The 23,544-nt window shown below is 34.8% G+C and overlaps 1 protein-coding gene across 1 annotated transcript in view; it reads right to left on the bottom strand.

Moving 5' to 3' along the window:
• LOC132562018 (adhesion G-protein coupled receptor V1-like) overlaps positions 1–23,544 on the bottom strand; it is a 111,884-nt gene that overhangs the window by 84,445 nt on the left and 3,895 nt on the right. Inside the window, exons 5-26 of the mRNA XM_060226741.1 lie at positions 22,571–22,693; positions 21,569–22,345; positions 20,860–20,971; positions 20,510–20,653; positions 20,100–20,248; positions 19,448–19,574; positions 18,589–18,803; positions 15,410–15,610; positions 15,106–15,256; positions 12,718–12,911; positions 12,427–12,550; positions 10,475–10,735; positions 10,144–10,273; positions 9,172–9,395; positions 6,625–6,845; positions 5,939–6,095; positions 5,082–5,299; positions 3,378–3,502; positions 2,879–3,010; positions 1,818–2,032; positions 863–1,365; positions 285–410 (exon numbers count right to left, since the gene is read on the bottom strand). Coding sequence (XP_060082724.1) covers positions 285–410; positions 863–1,365; positions 1,818–2,032; positions 2,879–3,010; positions 3,378–3,502; positions 5,082–5,299; positions 5,939–6,095; positions 6,625–6,845; positions 9,172–9,395; positions 10,144–10,273; positions 10,475–10,735; positions 12,427–12,550; positions 12,718–12,911; positions 15,106–15,256; positions 15,410–15,610; positions 18,589–18,803; positions 19,448–19,574; positions 20,100–20,248; positions 20,510–20,653; positions 20,860–20,971; positions 21,569–22,345; positions 22,571–22,693 — 4,629 coding nt within the window. The remainder of the gene's footprint in view (positions 1–284; positions 411–862; positions 1,366–1,817; positions 2,033–2,878; positions 3,011–3,377; positions 3,503–5,081; positions 5,300–5,938; positions 6,096–6,624; positions 6,846–9,171; positions 9,396–10,143; positions 10,274–10,474; positions 10,736–12,426; positions 12,551–12,717; positions 12,912–15,105; positions 15,257–15,409; positions 15,611–18,588; positions 18,804–19,447; positions 19,575–20,099; positions 20,249–20,509; positions 20,654–20,859; positions 20,972–21,568; positions 22,346–22,570; positions 22,694–23,544) is intronic.

Here is a 23,544-nt window from a genome sequence, read left to right as displayed (position 1 = left end):
GGATATACTTACAGAGAAGTACCTGTTGTTGAGGGCTGTCCTGTTACTGTCCTACACTCTCACACAAAGGATATACTTACAGAGAAGTACCTGTTGTTGAGGACTGTCCTGTTACTGTCCTACACTCTCACACAAAGGATATACTTACAGAGAAGTACCTGTTGTTGAGGGCTGTCCTGTTACTGTCCTACACTCTCACACAAAGGATATACTTACAGAGAAGTACCTGTTGTTGAGGACTGTCCTGTTACTGTCCTACACTCTCACACAAAGGATATACTTACAGAGTAATCCCTGTTGTTGAGGGCTGTTCCATCAGTAGCTCTCCACTCCACAGTAACCAATCCCATTGCACCTTGTGCCCTCACAACCATTAAACTCACAATACCTGATTCCTCTGATATTGTCACCTGGAAATTAAACATAAGAAGTCAGTAAAACACATATCTAACAAAGACTTAATTTAAATAAGATTCATTGAAAAATTTACAACATTTGTTCAATAATTAATGATCATTATCAAATATACCACAGTAATTAAACTCACATCAAAATTTTCAATTCATTATTGCTACTCTATTTTTTTTATTACCCGTTTCTTAATCCTCGAGAAATGTCTTTCTATGAATCAAGCAAAACGTAATCAATGATCTTAAGAGAAGTGCAGTTTTAAGTGACATCTATAAAAAAACTAATTGTTTTTCTTTGTGAACAAATTTGCATTAAAGAATTCAAGACAAATAAAGACATTGTCTACAGATGAAAGTACCACCTGAATACAGGTAGTAACATGGATATATTAGGACACCTTTCCAAGTCATGGTATTCTTACAACACTTCTAAGGAATGATAGTAGACTCACCATAGGTTTGCTTGTACCTGGGGGTATCACCCCATCACCTGGAGATGGTGGTGTGGACTCAGTGGAGAACTGGAACAAACCATATGTGAAATCGTTCTCCTCAATGACAAAATTTGACAAGGCTGTTAGAGGATCAATACTAGCACCACTGGTGTTAGTAGTTCCTGAGATACCGTCACCTGACGTCACACCCACCAACTTGATGTGGAACGTTTCCTTAGCTTCTGGTACCATGTCATCCCGTACTTCCAAATAAAACACCTTTGACTTTTCACCTTGATAGAATGTGAGAACACCAGTGCTGGCCACAAAGTCATTGACCGCTTCAACTTGATTGCCACCCTGGAGAAGCTGAAACACAGCCCAGGTGATATTGACTGTCCCATCACTACCTTTGCTACGGCTCACTGAACACACCACTGTGGCATTTTCGTAGGTCGCCACTGCTGGGACACAGGACTGATTGAATCCAAACTGGCCATTGGCGTTGTCACTTTTTAGGACTATAAAGAAAGAAAAAATATACTAGTAACATATTAAGACTCAAGACTGAACACTTTTACACAGTTTGTAAATGTGTATTTCTCTCCTTTCTTAGTAAAACAGATTTATAAATCTGTGTTGTCCATGATCCAACATTTTAAGAAGCTAGATCTGATAATGACTTCATACCACAAAGCTGATACATCATTTTAACAGAAATTTCTACCTTGTATAAATTCCAATATAAACTTTTGAAATGACCTGAATTTTTCCATTATCATATACTTTAAGCTATCATGGAATGTCTTGGAATACTATCAGCAAAGAGACACTGGGTTTAAGCAATAACACATGTGTAACCAGACAAAGCAGATACAATGTTATTTGTCTGGTACAATATCATGTCATTATTTACATATAAATGTCACACTTGTTGTGAAGGACAACCAACACTGGTCAACAGAAGTCTTACTAGTGATTCTGGATGTGCTGTCAGTCACAGAAAGTGAAGCTCCATTGCTGGCACTGAGAAGCTTGACTTTGTAAACCTCATTCTCTTCATCAAGGGTGTCCTGGACAGAGTGTATAGTGATGTTTTGTGAGGTCTGTCCCTGATGATAAGTCATGTAACCTGATACAGGAGTCAGGTCTGCAGCGGCTGGGTTATTGTATAACTCCATAATGTGACTACACAAAGAGAAAATCAGCAGTCAGTTCACAGTAATACATAACACGAGACTCCAAAGGGATCTTGGTGCCCCCCATTGTTTTATCTTTATTTCCTATTTGAAAAATTTCCAAGATGGCCATCTGTCAGCCATTTTTTTTTCTGATCAGTGCAAAATTAGATGGTCGCAATTAGGGACCAAGCAGGACCTACATATGAAATCTGCAAGAGATCCATCAAGTTTGAAGAAACAGTGATAACAAATGTCACTGAAAAAATTCAAGATGGCCACCTGTCAGCCACTATTTTCCTGATCAGTCCCAAAATAAAACAGATACAAATACGGTAGATACCAAGGGGAACCGACATATGAAATATGACAAAGATCCATCGAGCTCTTCTCAAGAAATAGTGATAACAAAAATTGTTTACGGACGGACAACAAAAGGACGATGAATGGATGAATAGCCCGTTTTCTGTTGATGGTGGGCTAAAAATGATATAATCAGGCCACCTAAAACACATAGTCATTGGATCAATGGTCACATGTTCAGAATCACTGATATATTATCCTATTAGAGTCATACTTCAGTTGATAAATCTATTATAACAGAAGTTAGATCTTAAGTGTTTGGACTTGGTAGCCTTAATGTATTTAATTGATTATGAATATTATTCTAACAGTTGAAGCATGCTGAAACTAAAAAATACAAGATTTCTACATTTCTATATTTGTTACAGAGAGACAACAAAATGACATCTATTTCATGAAACCATTTTCTCATGATTAATGGTACTGATCTGTTTTCGATGACAGAAACAGGAGCAGGTATTGTAGTAGGAAATTTGAAGTCTATATTACGTACTTTACATCCAGGTTACCAGCGTACAGCCTCACATCCTGTAGGTACCCTATGAAATGGTCATTTCCAGGCGCTATCGCTCCTATAAGTAGAGTCCCTGTACCATCTATCATAGTCTGGGTACTCCCTATAAACCTGTAAGTACAGAAAAACAAGGTCGACCGTTAGCAGTATTCTTTGTCAAAATATATCAATAACTGACAAGCAAAATTTAACAAACATAGTTATTGCTTCATCAAGAGCAACTGTGCACGGACAACACAGAAATATTCAGACAGTCGGAAATGAATCAAATGAATTTATTCTTCCTTTTTCACAATATAGACATAATAACATATAAGTTTTTAACAATTCAACAGGTTATCATAAAGATTTTTGTCAAGTTTTTACAGTTGAGATACAGGTTAATATAGCACAATCAGTGAATTGTTTGATGTGTTGGTCACTAGTATACAAGTCAAATTAATCAGGTGATGAAAAGTTGTGTTTACTGGATACTGACTTGGTATCAAGGAGTTTGGAATCAAGGTAGAAGAGGATGTTCCCTCCACTAATAGACACCACAAGGTGGTGCCAAGCTCCATCCTGTATAGTGGTATTTGTTGTTACGGATACTTCCTGGTTTGTCTGAAAACAAATATCATTTACATTCAGCAGACATTTTTTTAAAGTTTATTTACGTTTGTTACACCAGTTTATCACAACATTTTTTCGATATTCAGAAAAGAAGAAGAAGAAAAAAACAACAGATTGCTCATACTTGTGAAAGAAAATTAGATTCTTTTTTCAAAATTTATGAAAATATGAAAATTTCACAGTAATTTTCAAATTCGTAAGTCACCAAGAAAACAAAAAAGTCATCATAACAAAACTCCCAAATTTCACAGAGATCAGCCATGAAATAAGAACTGCCGCTCAGGATAACAGAAACTCAGGAAAACTTAACTACGTATAATAAAGATAAAGCTGACCAAACCTGAAAAGGATCACCCATCAAGATTTAAACACAGAATAAACAAAGGACAATAACTCTTACAAAACTTTGTAGTGGTATTACATTTAAATAACATTTTACAGTAAAAAGGGATATTTTCACTTCAGAGAAAATAATAAGTATTTCCACTCATCACAACAGTTGCATTGTTTACTTATTTGTGTTACATGACTTAAAGGTGTATGTCTTAGATGTGAAACTGGCACCAATGTAGGTGTGAGAAATGTAATGAATATTCCTTGTTATTTCTCACAAGTGCTTACCTATTATTTATCAAGAAACAAAGAATATCCTCTATTTCAATTGACTTCAGGTAAGCACAATATCATGACATAAAGCCAAATTTCAAATCAATCCATCCTGTTCTGAGAGATGTTATCTTATGACAAGAATATTAATACAAAGAGATTATCATATTAGCGGCAGAACCTTAAATTGTGATGCATCTTGGTGGACATTCAGAGAGCGATGATTTCGACCTTTTGTCTGTAACCTTGGGGATAATGACTTTGAACTCTTGCCTGAATAATTTTACTCTGGAATGGGGATTTTGAATTTTTACATCGGGTTAGGAAAGATGATTTGGAACTTTATCATTAACCTTAGGAGGATGGTTAGATTTTTGCGGGTTAGGAAAGATGATTTGGAACTTTATCATTAACCTTAGGAGGATGGTTAGATTTTTGCGGGTTAGGAAAGATGATTTGGAACTTTATCATTAACCTTAGGATGATGGTTAGATTTTTGCGGGTTAGGAAAGATGATTTGGAACTTTATCATTAACCTTAGGAGGATGGTTAGATTTTTGCGGGTTAGGAAAGATGATTTGGAACTTTATCATTAACCTTAGGATGATGGTTAGATTTTTGCGGGTTAGGAAAGATGATTTGGAACTTTATAACCTTAGGATGATGGTTAGATTTTTGCGGGTTAGGAAAGATGATTTGGAACTTTATCATTAACCTTAGGATGATGGTTAGATTTTTGCGGGTTAGGAAAGATGATTTGGAACTTTATCATTAACCTTAGGATGATGGTTAGATTTTTGCGGGTTAGGAAAGATGATTTGGAACTTTATCATTAACCTTAGGATGATGGTTAGATTTTTGTAAACAGATGAGAATTATTAACTTTAACCAAAGATGAAATGATGATTTTGAACCTTTTGCCTGTAAATGTTATGGTATGAATTACTGTCCAGTGGTTACTTACTGTACTGCCTGTTAAGGAAAATCCCAATCTAAAGATTGTGCCTCCAGGTGCTGTCACAACCCGGAGGGCATAGAAGAAGCGGGTACCATCTGCAGTGGTCTTGGCCAGTATGTAGCTATTAATGCTGGAGAAGGGCAGTAACCAGACACTGATCACAAACCCTGCTGATATTTCTGCTGCTGTGGGCTGCTGTAGAGTTGGAACTGACAAATAGTTATCTGTGGATAAAGAAGTATGCAGTTAACGTTATTCCACTTCAGTAAAAGCTTACTCAAGTGAGTAGTCCAAATCCTAAATAGTATATAAGAAATTAGTTATGATATTGAATATCAAGGAAACTATCTGTATATCAAATCACATCATCTGAATCTTGAAAATCACAATTGTTTTTTTAACCTTTTCATCATGCTGTAATATTTTTAATATTAGATATTTTAGATAGAAAATTTTCAGATAACATATTGGTAAAAATCAAAACGAAACATTTGAAAATAAAGTTAACAGTAGATATGGACAGACAACATCTGTCTGAAGATTCAGTTATTTTTAACCAATAAATCCTGATGAACCTTCCAACAAATGTTGCCTGGCAATATTTACTGTTAACTTTATCTTCAAATTGATTTTGATTGCTGTTTTGGAACTGGACTCTGTATTCAATCAGAAATCCTGAAGACTTTTAACACTTTTAGAAATTTTCTGTGGGATGTTGGATCTCATTTTCTTTGTATCTGAAAATAAAATCATGCTGAAAACAGTATACTCTCCACTTGCCATACTTCTTCAACACTTTTTAACAAATTTTCGATAGATTAAGCTGATATACAGCTTCAGTCTGTGTTAATAAAGACACTCACTGACAGCCCCCGTAAGATATATTACATCAGTCCCTGTCCTGTCACGCTGTTTAGTAGGAGATAATATCACCTCACTCCTTCTTGTAGACAACAGGATCAGGTCATACACTTTAGGAAAGGTGTCAGCCAACTGGTTAGAGAATATTTCCCAGGACACCTGTAAAATTGACACATTAAGGAAAGAATATATCAATTTTGATTACTGAAGATACCAGAGTTATACTTCCTGTGCATTTTTCCACTAACAAAGGGACAAAGGGGCATTGTCAAGTTTCTTTTAGATATAAGTTGTCAAAGGACAAATGAATTCCTGTATTTTTTAGTGTATCACTTTTCACATCTTTTTGTTTTCACAAATGTCTGATAAGAATGTATTCTGAGATAAAGTTTTTAGCATTTCAGAGAGGAAATGCTGTTTAGAAGCCAAATTTGTTGAAGAAAATTACATAAAATGGTTCACAAGTTTCAAGCTTTTGAATTTTCATTTAAATATATATGATATAGCTGCTGATTTTGCAAATGCAAAGTTCCTTTCCTTTGACACTTACATTTAGCGGGAATTCCCAAGAAGCATTTGTACACAGTACACCAAGCTTAATTTTGTACATGATAAAACAAAACTCCTGAAAACTAACAGTACAAGTGTGTGGTATAGAATTTTTGTTAAAACTGTCACACAAATTTACCATAACATCTCTAAATATTCCCTGTCTCCTCTCAATGGTGAGTTCAGCCTTGGCCAGGTCTTCTTGACCAGTATAGAAGTCCTCTGCTATGGTCACATTTCTGGATGACAGTTGGAAGGCAAACTTGCCATAGGGATCATCGTTAGCCACAACCATCAACAGAGCCTCGTTATTTGTGGTTGAAATCCTTGTCAGTACTTCATCTGTCCTTCCTTCAACAACTGTTCGTAAAGATTTAGGCACATTTTAATTTATTTGTTTAATGTGGGACAAATTACAAAGGAAAAGTGATTTGAACAGCTCACCATCTGATGAGGTGATCTAAAAACAATAACAACAGTAAGTATACCGGGAGTCCAGCTAGGTAGTACAGACCTGTATATAATCTATCCTTGATTGGGGGTTTTTACTTCAATTATAATGTCAAACATCTAATTTACCAAAAACAGTTACCATCACACACACTAACTAGGACTATTATGATGCAAGTTTGTTTGTATCTACTGAATATATAGCTGACCTTTAACAGGAAATAGTTAGATCTTTACCTATCTCTACTGAATATATAGCTGACCTTTAACAGGAAATAGTTAGATCTTTACCTATCTCTACTGAATATATAGCTGACCTTTAACAGGAAATAGTTAGATCTTTACCTATCTCTACAGAATATATAGCTGACCATTAACAGGCAATATTCATGCCTTTACCTATCTCTACAGAATATATAGCTGACCTCTAACAGGAAATAGTCATGCCTTTACCTATCTCTACTGAATATATAGCTGACCTCTAACAGGAAATAGTTAGATCTTTACCTATATCTACTGAATATATAGCTGACCTCTAACAGGAAATAGTCAGATCTTTACCTATCTCTACTGAATATATAGCTGACCTCTAACAGGAAATAGTTAGATCTTTACCTATATCTACTGAATATATAGCTGACCTCTAACAGGAAATAGTTAGATCTTTACCTATATCTACTGAATATATAGCTGAATATATAGCTGACCTCTAACAGGAAATAGTTAACAGGAAATAGTCAGATATATAGCTTTACCTATCTCTACTGAATATATAGCTGACCTTAACAGGAAATAGTTAGATCTTTACCTATATCTACTGAATATATAGCTGACCTTTAACAGGAAATAGTTAGATCTTTACCTATATCTACTGAATATATAGCTGACCTCTAACAGGAAATAGTTAGATCTTTACCTATATCTACTGAATATATAGCTGACCTTTAACAGGAAATAGTTAGATCTTTACCTATATCTACTGAATATATAGCTGACCTTTAACAGGAAATAGTCAGATCTTTACCTATATCTACTGAATATATAGCTGACCTTTAACAGGAAATAGTTAGATCTTTACCTATATCTACTGAATATATAGCTGACCATTAACAGGAAATAGTTAGATCTTTACCTATATCTACTGAATATATAGCTGACCTTTAACAGGAAATAGTTAGATCTTTACCTATATCTACTGAATATATAGCTGACCTCTAACAGGAAATAGTCAGATCTTTACCTATATCTACTGAATATATAGCTGACCTTTAACAGGAAATAGTTAGATCTTTACCTATATCTACTGAATATATAGCTGACCTCTAACAGGAAATAGGAAATAGTATAGCTGACCTCTAACAGGAAATAGTCAGCTGACCTCTAACAGGAAATAGTTAGATCTTTACTTATCTCTACAGAATATATAGCTGACCTCTAACAGGAAATAGTCATGCCTTTACCTATATCTACTGAATATATAGCTGACCTCTAACAGGAAATAGTCATGCCTTTACCTATCTCTACTGAATATATAGCTGACCTCTAACAGGAAATAGTTAGATCTTTACCTATCTCTACTGAATATATAGCTGACCTCTAACAGGAAATAGTTAGATCTTTACCTATATCTACTGAATATATAGCTGACCTTTAACAGGAAATAGTTAGATCTTTACTTATCTCTACAGAATATATAGCTGACCTCTAACAGGAAATAGTCATGCCTTTACCTATATCTACTGAATATATAGCTGACCTTTAACAGGAAATAGTTAGATCTTTACCTATCTCTACAGAATATATAGCTGACCTTTAACAGGAAATAGTCAGATCTTTACCTATATCTACTGAATATATAGCTGACCTCTAACAGGAAATAGTTAGATCTTTACCTATCTCTACAGAATATATAGCTGACCTCTAACAGGAAATAGTCATGCCTTTACCTATCTCTACTGAATATATAGCTGACCTCTAACAGGAAATAGTTAGATCTTTAATATATAGCTATCTAACAGGAAATAGTCAGCTGAATATATAGCTGACCTCTAACAGGAAATAGTCATGCCTTTACCTATCTCTACTGAATATATAGCTGACCTCTAACAGGAAATAGTTAGATCTTTACTTATCTCTACAGAATATATAGCTGACCTCTAACAGGAAATAGTCATGCCTTTACCTATCTCTACTGAATATATAGCTGACCATTAACAGGCAATAGTCAGATCTTTACCTATAGCAGACTGAAGTGCAACTCGAAACTGCTTGTCTTGTTCTGGCTCTCCATCCATTCGAACAGTGATAAAGATCATCTTAGCTTGTTCATTCTCCAGGAATCTTACTGTCCCATTGGCAGATATAAAATCTCCTCCGTCTGGTAGAAGCTGGTTGGTTACTTGATCATAGATTTCCCAATTGACGTCCACCACACCAAACCTTCCCTCTGTTCGGCCGACCCTATGGTACATGACGACATAAGCTTTATGAAAAAGCTTTCCAATATACAAACTTATCATAAACAATAGAAAGTATTACAACAAAGTTACTGCAAGGTGGAGAATCCCTTCAAAAACCTAACTATTTACCTTATCTTATTTTTTACATAAGACTCATATTAATCTTGACAAGGTGGAGAATCCCTTCAAAAACCTAACTATTTACCTTATCTTATTTTTTACATAAGACTCAAATTAATCTTGACCTTTTACTTCTGCCTTTGAAAGTTCACTGGATTCCCATGAAGGAGAACTAGGGTACCAAATCTTTCAGGTTACTTTTCTTCTAAATAAGCAAAGCAGCCTTGACCTCTGACTCCTTACTTGAGAAATCAATAGAATTTATTCTATCATGAAAGGAAACAGGACCAAAACAGTTTGGGTCACTTTACTAGTCTCAATCTTTGGGAATGTCCCTTTAGCCAACAAGTGTATGGGTATAGTGTCTGTCTAGAAAGAACTAAATTTTGATGATCCTAGCTCCATTGAAAAGTCTTCTCTGAACTGTACCAGACATACATTGTACCATCCCCTCTAGACAGACAAATGATTGATGCACACTAAAATGAACATGACAAATGGCTACAAATCAATTTCCTATATGCAAGAGAGAAAAAAGTTTCAGCGGTAACTAAAAGACTATGGATACTTTATATAACTGAAAACATGAGAAATGAATGAAAATTTTAGGTCAAGGTCTATGTACTTACTCAAAAGCCACCTGGCTTCCTTCCTCTGATGTTTTCTCATAAGGTGGGTTGAACTGAAACACTCCATAAGCGTCATCGTTAGCCAGTATAATGATGGTAGCATTCGGTGACGCCGTGAACACAAGGTCACCTGTAAGTAAACGTGTAGAGTTTTTGTTCTGACTCTGATAAAAACATTCAAAGGCCAAGAGAGGGTTATGGTGAAACAAAGACAAAGAATATTACAGAAATAAATGTCAGCTGCCATTTTAAATGCAGTAAAATCTAATGATTATAACTGATGATAAGTATAATCCAACATTATGTACTATACCTGTAAACCTGTACTGACCTTGAATATCGTAGAACTGTACGTAGAAAGTCTCATTGGTTTCGGGCAGTGTATCCTGTAGTATTTCTATACTGACCACTTTTTCTATCTCACCTACTCCAAACACAAGGTTTGTCGGCGATACAGAAGTGTAGTCACCATTAGCAACCGTGGCACTGCCGTCCATAGTTTTGTACTTCATACTAGCAATGTCTGTTCCATCACCATCCCGACGAATTCTAATGTTCAACACTGATGGCTCTCCAGTATACACAAGGGGCTCTGAAACCATGTACGTTAGTCATCAATATGTCTCAATCAAAACTTTATTCACTAAATCAGTCTAATATACTCACATCATTATCATTACTTTTCAATACCCTATATAAATATTTTCTACCTTTATTAAACATGTCACATATTCCAAACACATAATTAACTTGTTAAACAGTGCATCCATTGTCACAAAAGGACAAGCCTTTTAATTGAAAGATATTTAAGTACATGTATTAAAACAAAAATTATAATACAAAATCTATGAACATGATAATCCTCCATGCATTGATTAATCGTCAGAATGGCTGACATCTTGCCTTTTTCAAACTGTTGTTTTCACATCTGAGGTTACTGTGTGCATAAGAGGCTTTTCTTAACATTTTTCCTGATTTAAAGTTTAAAACAATGTCAAAGTATGTACATGTCTAGTAGAATCTCATAAAAGGGGGAAAAATGTCATGGTAACTGTGTTATCTAAATCGTTCATAAATGGTAGTGTTTATATTACATAATATTAGATATTGTAAATGTCCTGTTAAAGACATTATCACCAATGTATTTATAACAGAGAGCTTTTTCGATTATAAAAAGTATGTTGTTTTATGTTAAAAACATTAATACGAAAACTTTGATAATACAAGTTGTCAGCCCTCTAAACTTTTCCTCTGCTTTGTGTTAGAAACTATTTTCTTTTTTAAATATCATTCCAAGTAAGAAATATCAATACAGCCACCACACAGAAATCTTGAGTAAAGGGAGACAATCTGGTAGGACAACACATCTGACACCATAAATGTGGATTGATAGGGTTATCATAAAATTAGGCAAAATCTTAAGCACCATTATTATCTGAAAGTCTCAGGGATAAAATAGATGATTAATATAAGCTGTAGGAAGAGATCGACTAAAGTCCCAGGCTGACCAATATAAGTCAAAGATGATACAGAAAACGACCAAAGACCCAGGCTGACTGATGTAAGTCAATGCTGCACAACAGAACAACCATATAGTCCCAGGCTAATTGATATAAGAGAATCCCTTACCAAAGTTTACGTCAGATCGTTTGGGTCGATAGTGAATGATTGGGACCAAAATCGCACTCAAATACAGAATGGACTCAAAACCCAACATAATAGCTGCGTAGTGGAGGAAAGGTAGAAACAAATTAAGATAAAACATCTCAAACTTTCACATTCTAGTCATGAAGTGTTTTTTTATAATTATTCTAAGAGAAGGAAGTTTTCATTTTTTTTTTTTTTATCTAAAATGCTGGCAATATTCATATCATCATCTACTCAAGGAGATACTTCATATTTCTAGCTTTTTTAAGGTACTTTTGTATTGTTGTAAGTGTATGCATGATTGTATTAACTTGGTTAATGTATCATTAATGGAATAAAGAGGGTCACATGACTTTTATACCAAAATCAGATGTTATTTCCTGTGTTGAGGGCTAGATGTATCACTAGATTATTAATTTGTCATGTAGATATTACAATTCAGACTTAATTTTGTTAATATGGAAATACACTAGTACATATTTTAAGTGCAATATGCAGTTTCTTATTATGTTACAGAAAAAAAAATCATAAACATGTTTTCACAGTATCTTGTTCAGATATTAGCACAAGTACAGTAACGGTAATCCAGAAGAAAGCAAATCTTGTAGCAGTGTAAAGCACAATATAGATGATTACCTGCAATGTAGACAGGTTTGTCGTTCTCCATGATACTGACAGTGACAGTGTCATGAGCTGCAATCCTAGCCCCTCCTGTAACGGAGACTAACCTTAACAGGAACGGTTCACTTTGTTCTGGAATCTATAACCACACGACAAAGACAAACTTTAATCTCTAACCCTACAACAAAGACAAATATATATTTTTTCTCAAAACCATCTTTTATAATGCAAATGACGATATTTCCACATTATTAATTATTTCACTGACTTAGTAAATTGGAACTGAAGGGGCATGGACACCATTACCTCATCCGGGACAGACTCCACTCTGATAAATCCCTGATTCTGTCCGTCACCAAACGTAACAGTGCCTGCTGTTGGTATCAAGTCAACGTTATCTAAAGAATCCAGCTTCCACATTACCACAACAGACCCAAATGTTCCACGAATTCTCTCCAATGCAATGGATATGGCCTGAACATCTCCAACCTTACTCTCACCTGTTCATGAACATTTCATACAGTTTGTAATATAGCATTGACACACAATTTTTTCATTAATTGCAAATCCTTTTAAATCTTAGCCACAAAATGAGTCAGAGTAACAGTATACTAATAAAGTTTTGATGAGCCTGTTAATAGTAATTTGCTATGTAATATGTATACCTTGTATTTGTTCACAATTATAACATGATATATAAAAGTTGAAATCCTATTAAACTAAGTATGTAAAGGAAATATATTGTCTATTTTAAGTATTGTTATACTAATCATTGTTAAACTATATCATTTTATGGGTGTAACTTGAATGGGTGACATTAGCTTATCCTTTGTGCTTGTATCACTACAGAGTGGCATTTTTTACTGTAAAACTACTGGACCAGAATTCATCGAGTTAGGTCATGTTATTTAGCCTCCCACAGAATCCAGGCTTTACCCTTCTGTATCACAAGGAAAGCCAAACATTTGTTTAACAGTTTCTCATCTAAGACTGTTGGAGAATATTGAGACAAACTCTAGTAACTGAACTTTTAAAAAAAAAATTCTGCAGAACTTGATCAGTGGGACAACACTTGTTCCATCATCTTAAGGTTCAACAAGCAAGCTAGCAATGATAGACCTGTATATGTCTGTCAAAGCTTCATCATGGGTTTGTCATTTGAAGATAATTGTCTTCACTCAATACATTCTATTCCTAAAATCATTTTTATATCATGAATATTTAGTTTTAGCAACATCTGCAAATTCTATCCTGACAAATACATCAAACGAAGGTTCACCATTTGCTTTACCTATAACAAATGTGTTGGAGTTATTGGGGAACTGAATCACACCGTTAGTCATTTGCTTTATCTATAACAAATGTGTTGGAGTTATTGGGGAACTGAATCACACCGTTAGTCATCTGCTTTATCTATAATAAATGTGTTGGAGTTATTGGGGAACTGAATCACACCAATAGTCATTTACTTTACCTATAACGAATGTGTTGGAGTTATTGGGGAACTGAATCACACCAATAGTCATTTGCTTTATCTATAATAAATGTGTTGGAGTTATTGGGGAACTGAATCACACCGTTAGTCATCTGCTTTATCTATAACGAATGTGTTGGAGTTATTGGGGAACTGAATCACACCAATAGTCATTTGCTTTACCTATAACAAATGTGTTGGAGTTATTGAGGAACTGAATCACACCAATAGTCATTTGCTTTATCTATAACGAATGTGTTGGAGTTATTGGGGAACTGAATCACACCAATAGTCATTTGCTTTATCTATAACGAATGTGTTGGAGTTATTGGGGAACTGAAACACACCAATAGTCATTTGCTTTACCTATAACAAATGTGTTGGAGTTATTGGGGAACTGAATCACACCAATAGTCATTTGCTTTATCTATAACGAATGTGTTGGAGTTATTGGGGAACTGAAACACACCAATAGTCATTTGCTTTACCTATAACAAATGTGTTGGAGTTATTGGGGAACTGAAACACACCAATAGTCATTTGCTTTACCTATAACAAATGTGTTGGAGTTATTGGGGAACTGAAACACACCAATAGTCATTTGCTTTACCTATAACAAATGTGTTGGAGTTATTGGGGAACTGAATCACACCGTTAGTCATCTGCTTTATCTATAACGAATGTGTTGGAGTTATTGGGGAACTGAAACACACCAATAGTCATTTGCTTTACCTATAACAAATGTGTTGGAGTTATTGGGGAACTGAAACACACCAATAGTCATTTGCTTTATCTATAACAAATGTGTTGGAGTTATTGGGGAACTGAATCACACCGTTAGTCATCTGCTTTATCTATAACGAATGTGTTGGAGTTATTGGGGAACTGAATCACACCAATAGTCATTTGCTTTATCTATAACAAATGTGTTGGAGTTATTGGGGAACTGAATCACACCGTTAGTCATCTGCTTTATCTATAACGAATGTGTTGGAGTTATTGGGGAACTGAAACACACCAATAGTCATTTGCTTTACCTATAACAAATGTGTTGGAGTTATTGGGGAACTGAATCACACCGTTAGTCATCTGCTTTATCTATAACGAATGTGTTGGAGTTATTGGGGAACTGAATCACACCGTTAGTCATCTGCTTTATCTATAACGAATGTGTTGGAGTTATTGGGGAACTGAAACACACCAATAGTCATTTGCTTTACCTATAACAAATGTGTTGGAGTTATTGGGGAACTGAATCACGCCATTAGGATCATCATTGGCAGAGATGTTGACCAGAATCCTGGACTTGTCTCCAATTGAGGCAGACACATTGCCATATGGCTGCAGTCGGAGGACAAAGCTTTCTAATATCTGGGGAAAAAATTCAATGTATTTTACTAAACATGTTGGAATTCATCATTCAAGACTTGTGAAAAATTTGAAACATGATTATAAAAGAATGCATAAAATTAACAGAAAATATTTAACAGAAATATGAAATCAAGGGGAATCACCAATACTCACTTCAGGAATGTTATCCATTTTGGCAAGCAGTGTAGAATTGCTAAATCTGATACCAGGGTCAAACCGGAGAACATTGTTTGCTCCAAAAAATTCATCTGCTCCAATGTCCGCACCATTTGATTCAACAGTGTACTGAACAAAACGGGTGATTAGGTCTCCACCTGTTCGTTCTACTATCACATCAATAGCTGCACTTCCCTCCTACAATACACAATAATATGTATTTGATGCAACAAAATGGTAATTAAAATTGTTATTGTTACTTATATTCATAAACCAGGAAAGCTTCCAATGTCCTTTTAATTATTTTGCATTCAGAAAAAGACAAAATCTGTGATAAGTTTATCTTTGATGGGAGAAGTTAAAAAAGTATGGTGGTATTAATTGGATGACTGAGATCATGAAGACTGGAATCAATATCTTTATTATGATCTGTAAAAAAATTGAAATACATCACTTAGAGATCAATTAGATTCTTACAGAAATATACGTTACTGCAACAAAATAACAATCATTTGATACAAGTGTGTATCAATACATTTGGAGTTTTGGTAAATGATTTTATATTTACAATGGGAAGAAATGAAATTGTGATAATCCTTCACAAACCATGAAAGAGTAAAAATAAAAAAAGGTGTGGAGGGGTCCAACGTCCTATGGGTGGTACTGATCAATAGATATGTCGAAGCAGGAATCCTAGGTGGATACAGAAATATTCTAGCAGAGCTCCATAGACGATATGTACTAACAACAAAATGAAGGATGGAGCATCAATGCCTGGGATTCCATGGATTTGCCAACCGAAACATGTAAACCAATAAAACCTAAATCCACGGAATCTCAGGTGTTGATGCTCCATCCTTCATCTTGTTTAAACTATAAAAGAGCTAAAAAGAGAAATATTCAATAGAAGTTCTTATATCAAATCCAATTAAGAAAGTTTGTTTGATGTTTCGAGGAATTCACTATGACCTTAATCAGATCAAATTACAGCCAAAACTGGTCAAGTCGGTGATCTTCCATACATATATGTTGGTCATTGTCATTTAAGAACTTCTATTCCATATATCCTTACCAATCTGAAGAAAATGTCACAATACAGAGGACATACTATTCCTAACTTCTAGATTCAACATACAAAAAAACATACACCAAAATGCACCAGATCACACACCAAAAAAGCAATAAATGTGTGCAAGACAACAAAAAGATGGACTTCTTTTTCTAAATCTGCATTTCCCCCATTAACAAATTAAATAAGCAAGCCTGAAACAAACAAGAAGACAGAGGGCTGGCATTGCTCTCATAGATATCTATGCAATTGTGGCAAAATATTCTATCAAAAGCAGATAATAGATACATTTCTCTGTTTCATTACAAATTAGGCCTACAATTATAGGTTAGTGTTCCATCCATGTGGTAGAAGGGTTAGTTCCTCATCAACTCCATGTTATGATACTGATCATAAACGGGATAACCAGGTGGTAACTCTATGTTGATTCCATAATTTTTATTATATATTCATGATTGTGTGATGACAACCTAGAATTAAGAGGCTAACATGCACAGCTCTGCAGGTAAATCTCCAGAGATTTGATATCTTCAAAGAATAAATCTCAACTTCTTCATGCTATGATTTTGAAATCGGAGTTCTAGAAGAAGGACCAGTTCCTAAACTTGTTATATTAAACCAGGTAATATTAAAACTGTATGCAAGGCTTTAGTTCCTAGATGCTATCACAAAAGCCACTTGCAACCACAGCCTCACTATGACAGCTACATTAGAGAAAACCTAGAGTAGTACATGCATACTTACCTCGTTATTACCTAACGTAAGCTCCTGTAATGGACGTGTTGATGGTGAATACAAACTGCACCAAACTTCTGACAACATCTTCTTAATTCTGACAATTACTTATCAAGAATAACATCCCTGTACAACACCAATCCCCCCATCAGTTGATTGTTTAGGGAAGGTTTTGTTGTTTTTGAGACAGATCAGTTCTGGGGGACTCATGTTGATGGGTGGAACTCAAGTTATGTTTTCAGTTGTAATGAACATGACCTAAACTGACATCTTAACATCAAGACTGATACAAAATTTAAGTATTCATTTAGAAGAGTGTGTGAAGTTTGAGTTTGTTTAGTCCAAAGGGTTTCAAGTGATTGAGTGAGAACTTATTTTCTAATTAAAGTAACAGTGATGTTTACCAAAGAATATTTTAAGTGAAAAACCACAATTGAAATATATCCAGAGCTGACATCTTAAAAGAAATGTATGGACAATAATGTTTTACAAACATTATGTCTGAGTATCTGCTTGGAAATAGAATCCAATCATTTAGTAAAATGACGGAAAGTACAACTATTCATGTGCTCACCATATTGTGTAATTTATCACTCATTTGTAACTCTGATTTTTCAGTCTCAAGTTTTATATATCTAATAGATTTTTAACAGTATATTTCTGTTTTTCATGTCATCAATTCCTCAGTAATTGATCCAAGTCTGCCATTTTGTTGTCAGTGTATACAACTTGGCTTAATCCAACCAATCTCAAAGTATTTTGTTGTTTTAATTAATGAATACGCTTGAAAGACATGAACAATATCAACATAATTTTGTGTTTAATACTTTTTATCTGTTAGATAAACATTTTGTCAGCTAATTCCTACATACCGCTCGCAAGTTACACAAACATGCTTCATGAGGTTTCAAGACATCACAAAGGAAACAGCATGTTTTTGTAACATTTCAAGATGCATGAGTTTGCAAAAAGAGTTAATGAAAAACGGTATGATTTAATAGACATCTTAACTTGTATCAACAACATGATAATTTAGATATTGAATTTATCAATTTTGTTAAATTCAGACATTTAGTATCTTTAAACCTCTTAGGACTCCCTGTGAGCATATGTCTACATTTTTCTGTTACAGCAAAAGATGGACCTTCTACGATTTGGTTGTGGTATGTGATGTGATTAGTGACAAGACAAGTGGTTCACTAGAGAACAAACACAATAACTACACACTGTTTTACTTTATAATATATTCGTGCAATCAGTGTTCTGCATAACTTTGTCATTTCAACAACACTGAATGCATTTGTCAACAAAAAATAATTCCTTCGTGCTAAAAATAACCATGAATTGAAACAGTTTTACCAGTGATATTTACCTGTACAAGATATGAACTCTGCATCGATGATGCAAACTGAAAGGTGCCACCAGGATTGTCGTTTTCTAGGATGATGATTTTGACCTGAGATGCGGTGTCCTTGAGACGTTGTGTATCAGATGGGGTCACAGATGTCAAGGTGACAGTTACCTCCTCCTCCAGCTCTGGTTCATCGTCTGGCATTATAGGTATGATCAATGTCACATCGGACTTCCCTGGAAAAGGAAAGCAATGTAAATACTGTGATTTGTACCATTATGTACAATGTGGAGTGTGTTCTGTTTAATAAATACAGCAAAGTATAATGTGTTAAAATGTTCACAATAAATGAAAAGTGGTGAATGTTTTCTGATGATTTCACAAGACACACAAGTGAACAGCAGATTTTAATACACTGATAGAGTTAGAGAAATTAGAGCCAAACAATGAATTAGACTGCATCATACCGCTGTTTTATCCTCATACTTACATATCAATAGGGAATTTTTGCATGAGTTCCAATTTCATCGTTTTATAATACCTCTGACGAGGTAAAACAAAAAAGTGAGTTTAATCAATCTCATATGAAATGAAAGAAATGTAAATCTATGTATACCACACAACTTAAATATTTTGCAAACAATCGTGAAAAAGAAAAAATTTATCAGACTGATACGACAATATCTCAAACTTTGATGACGTCACAAAATAGATAACACCAGGAAGTTATGACATCTTAACAAAAACAACTTCCAGTCAATCGCCAGTAGGTGTTAATGCACATGTGATAAATAACAAATTTGATGCAATGGGTGTAATTACATTGATGACAGGGTACTGATGAGATAGAATCTTATAGATGATTTTATAATTAACAAACCCCTTTCCATGATGACAGTCCCTGAGGTTGGTCCGGTGTCTGAAGCTGTCACTGAGGCTGAGCCAGACAACATCCAGCTAATCACTGCTTCACCACTTGTTCCCTCTCTTGTCAACTGAAGCAACACCTGCTCCAAACAAGAAACCAGTCAAAATTTTCAATTTACACAAAAAAGAACATAGCAAAACTTCTAACATATAGAATGATATCACATGTACAGTAATAAAATAGTATTTATATTGAAGACAATTTGTCATGGTTTTACCTCAGATAACTGTGATAATGATACATGATCAATGATACATTTGAAACTACTTAACTATAAGTAGGCAGAAGTGATTTCTAGTTATTTCCACACAACAATTTGACTATTGTGTCAGAATTACAATATAAATTCAGGATCGCATACCTACATTTAAACTTGTCCAAAGACAATGGTATGTTATATATCTAATACAGAGTATTCAGTCTGCAATAGATAGGTGGTTAATCCCAATTTCTCAATTTATTGTATGGCTCTTCTAGAAAGTAGAAAATGGACAAAAGAGAAAAGCTACACTGTCCACTACTACAGGTCTGTAAATCTAATGACAAAGTTGTTGGATCAAATTAAAGACAAGACTTATTCATTTTCACACTCTACTGATCTCACCTGATAAGGTGTTGTGTCTGGTTCAGTGATGATTGCCGTTGCTGTGTTTTGGAACCCGATTTCTCCGTTAGCCTCATTAATAGTTACTGGTATACTCAATTCCGTTCTCGACCCAAACACGGGGCTGTTGTATGCTCCAAGGCTAGGGACTATATGAAGAAGAAATTTCTCACAAGTCTAAACATTACAGTTAAACATACCACTTTTATTTGGTTTTACGATATGTGGAACATTACACATTCTTCCTATATTAGTATTAACAATCAGAATACAAAACAGTTGTATTAATTGGGAGGCTGATAATAATACAAAAATATTATAACATTATGTTATGCCTTGTCACAACCTGGACAAGATTATTTTTGATATCTCAGAATTAAATGAAGCATGTTCAATCACAAAGTACAAACCCGACTGCAGTTCTATTCCCCTCAATCTGGCAACAAACACACCACCGACCTGGAGAAAAGCCGAGGAAAGGAGAGGCACTTGTACAATACGATTACCCTGGCCCACAGCAAACTCTACTGTGTAGTCAGTCTTCTCAAGGACAGCTGAAAGTATAAAACCAGCTACAGAGTTCTAGAGGAAATTTATCTTCATGAAGACATGTAAATCAATCTTAAAGAAACAAGATTGCATCTGTATACAGACTTTGCTCAAAATCAGATTTATGCTGGAGATATCAATAGACTACATTTGATAAGGAAGCGCTATATATGGTACTAATGGTGATTTTGTAAGGAAACTATATACTTACCCATAGTATTACCAGGTATTCCTGTATAGGTAACAGTAATGTTGATGATTAGATTTCCCTGGTTAAGCCCTATCCTACTCAGCATCAGCTGTAAATGACGCGGACTCGTAGTCTAGAGAGAAAAAAAAAAGATATAGAAAAGAATAATCTAACTGATAAAAACAAGATCCTGTAAGAACACTCTTACTCATTTTAAAAGAATATACATTTTCTGAATTCACACAAGAATCTGCGTCTAAGAACATCATAAAATACAGAAGAAGAAATAGAAAAAGATGGTAACACATTCATTGGTATGCCCTTGCTCCCTTTTGAAATACAGTTGAAAGAATGTCTAACTGAAGAAATAGAGCTTAAACTTAAAACCAGGATGCTGCTGTGAATATTTACATGTCATGTCTGAACTTAACAATGAATGTTTATTGTGTCACCATAGACTAGATTAGGTATTCAAAATGAATTCTGTTTGTCATGGAATTTACAATCTTGCTAACTGCAAATGCATTTACCTTTAATCTAATAAATTTTAATTGATAAATTTTCATTACATATCTTTCTTGGTATGCAGTCTTTTTACATGAAAATTTCGATAAAAGACTGGTAACGGATGATGAGATTTTAGTTAGTAACAACTTCCTGTGTAATATGTAAATCAAATGATAAACTAATTATATAGCACTATTCCTTATCACACTAATACAATACATACAATGATTATTTTCTGGTCCGACTCTTGTCCAAATTCCACTGTGCCATAATAGTTGTCACTGTCCTCTACGACCAGGACACCGTATGTGATGCCTTCTACACTGGCCCCGCCTGAGACACTGCCAGTTATGAGGTGGACCACAAACCTTTCCGTTGGTTCTGCAATGGAGTCCTGGTTCACAGTAATGTTAATATCCTGTTGTATTATGCCCTCGGGGAATACTAACACCCCATCACTTGGAGTTATGTCCCCCTTCACATCTCCAGTCTCACTGTCATTTCTATATACTTCCCACCGAACTGTTACTGTACCAAATGTTCCAGCCGTTCGCAAAACATAGTACACGGCACTGGTTACAAAACCGTCTTCATTGACTTTCACAAGAGGAGGACTTAGAGTGTCTAGTGAGAAGAATGAGAGGATGCCATTGTGTTCATCATTGGCATTAATAATGACCCTTAACTTGGAAGGAGCCATCAGTACTACATCACCAACAGGTGTTTCTAGTGTGACATCAAAACTCTCTTCCATCTCCGGATCACCATCATCCAGTATGGTTATAGTGATAGTACCTTCAACATCTCCAATCCCAAATACCACCTGACCATTCCTCCCTTGAAAGTCTTGTTCGGACACAGCAGTGTCTGAGGTTACTTTATAGTCTACAGATGCTATGGCACCAAATGACCCCACATTTGACCCGTCACTGTCAATTCCTCGGTAAACTTGGATTATTATGTTTTTATCTCCCTTTCCTTCCTCAACACGGATTTCATTCTGGAAAATATCATTACTTTAACATCAATTTCCTTGCTGAAAAATTCACATCAATATAGTATTTAATGGAAAACAACTCTGAATAGATTTTACAAGTTCTAATAGGCAGCTTTTTATTCCTCGTTAATATAACTGTAGTCATTGAAGTACTTATGATATTCTTTTTGAAATATTGAAAATTTTCAGAATAATGGACAGAAAATTGACATTTAATATTATTCTGACCTGTTTGAATCTGATTGGAGCATCATTAGCCATGATGATTACAGTCTGTGGGGTGGTTGACACACGTGCATTCTGGGAAGCTCCGGTAAAATTGACCTGGAATGTCTCATCATTTTCTGGAAACTAAATTCATACAAGCATGTAATAACATTAAGAAAAACAAAGAATTTAGGTGATGATTTACTGTACAACAGTCAAAATGTCATTCTAAATTCAGTTAAAGCATGAATATGATTAATCTTCATTTCATACAATGAAACATGTACCAATGAAATTTAAGTTGTTCACTATCCACTAGTTACTAATTACCATTCAGTATATACAGAACTGATCAAAATGAGCTGATGCTGTAGCATAACAAGTCTCAGCCAATCAAAATCCATGACAGTCATCTTAAAGTTTAGAAATCAAAATAGAATATTAAGTTACTTCTCGTCAATCAGATGTAATTGATGTTGATTCCAGGATCCAAAGTAGCAAATCTTACAAATTACCACTTAGATCATCCACTACATACCAGGTATGTAACACAAAAAATACTTATAAATTAAGTCACAGCCAATCAGAAGTGACTAAGGATTGGGATTCCAGATCAGGAATCTTTCACTATAGCCATCAGCCGACGGTAAATTATCACAAGATTAAAGAGTCCACATAGCAGGTAAATCAGTATAATTTTAACAGTATTTATTCAGTTCTAGAAAGAGTAAACCGGTGTCCTATGTACTTGACCTTGACACAATTTATGGGGATGACCAGGAGTTGGAACGACTAGCTACCTACAGTTTAAATTTTCTTTGCCTTTCCTTACTGTGAATTTAAAGCAATATCTTGAGAGTTTATGCAAATTAAGAAATTGTATAACTAGTGTTATCACAAAGTGAATTTTCTAAAAAAAGAAAAATGTTATTTACATCTGGCCCCAGTTATTCAAAACCTAATTAAAGATATCAGTGGTTATTGAAGATTTTGAA

Source organism: Ylistrum balloti, unplaced genomic scaffold (genome assembly GCF_031769215.1).
Source record: "Ylistrum balloti isolate Yb309-2 unplaced genomic scaffold, AGI_CSIRO_Ybal_v1 Utg371328, whole genome shotgun sequence".
Taxonomy (NCBI): domain Eukaryota; kingdom Metazoa; phylum Mollusca; class Bivalvia; order Pectinida; family Pectinidae; genus Ylistrum; species Ylistrum balloti.
This window is presented reverse-complemented; position numbering and strand designations above follow the sequence as displayed.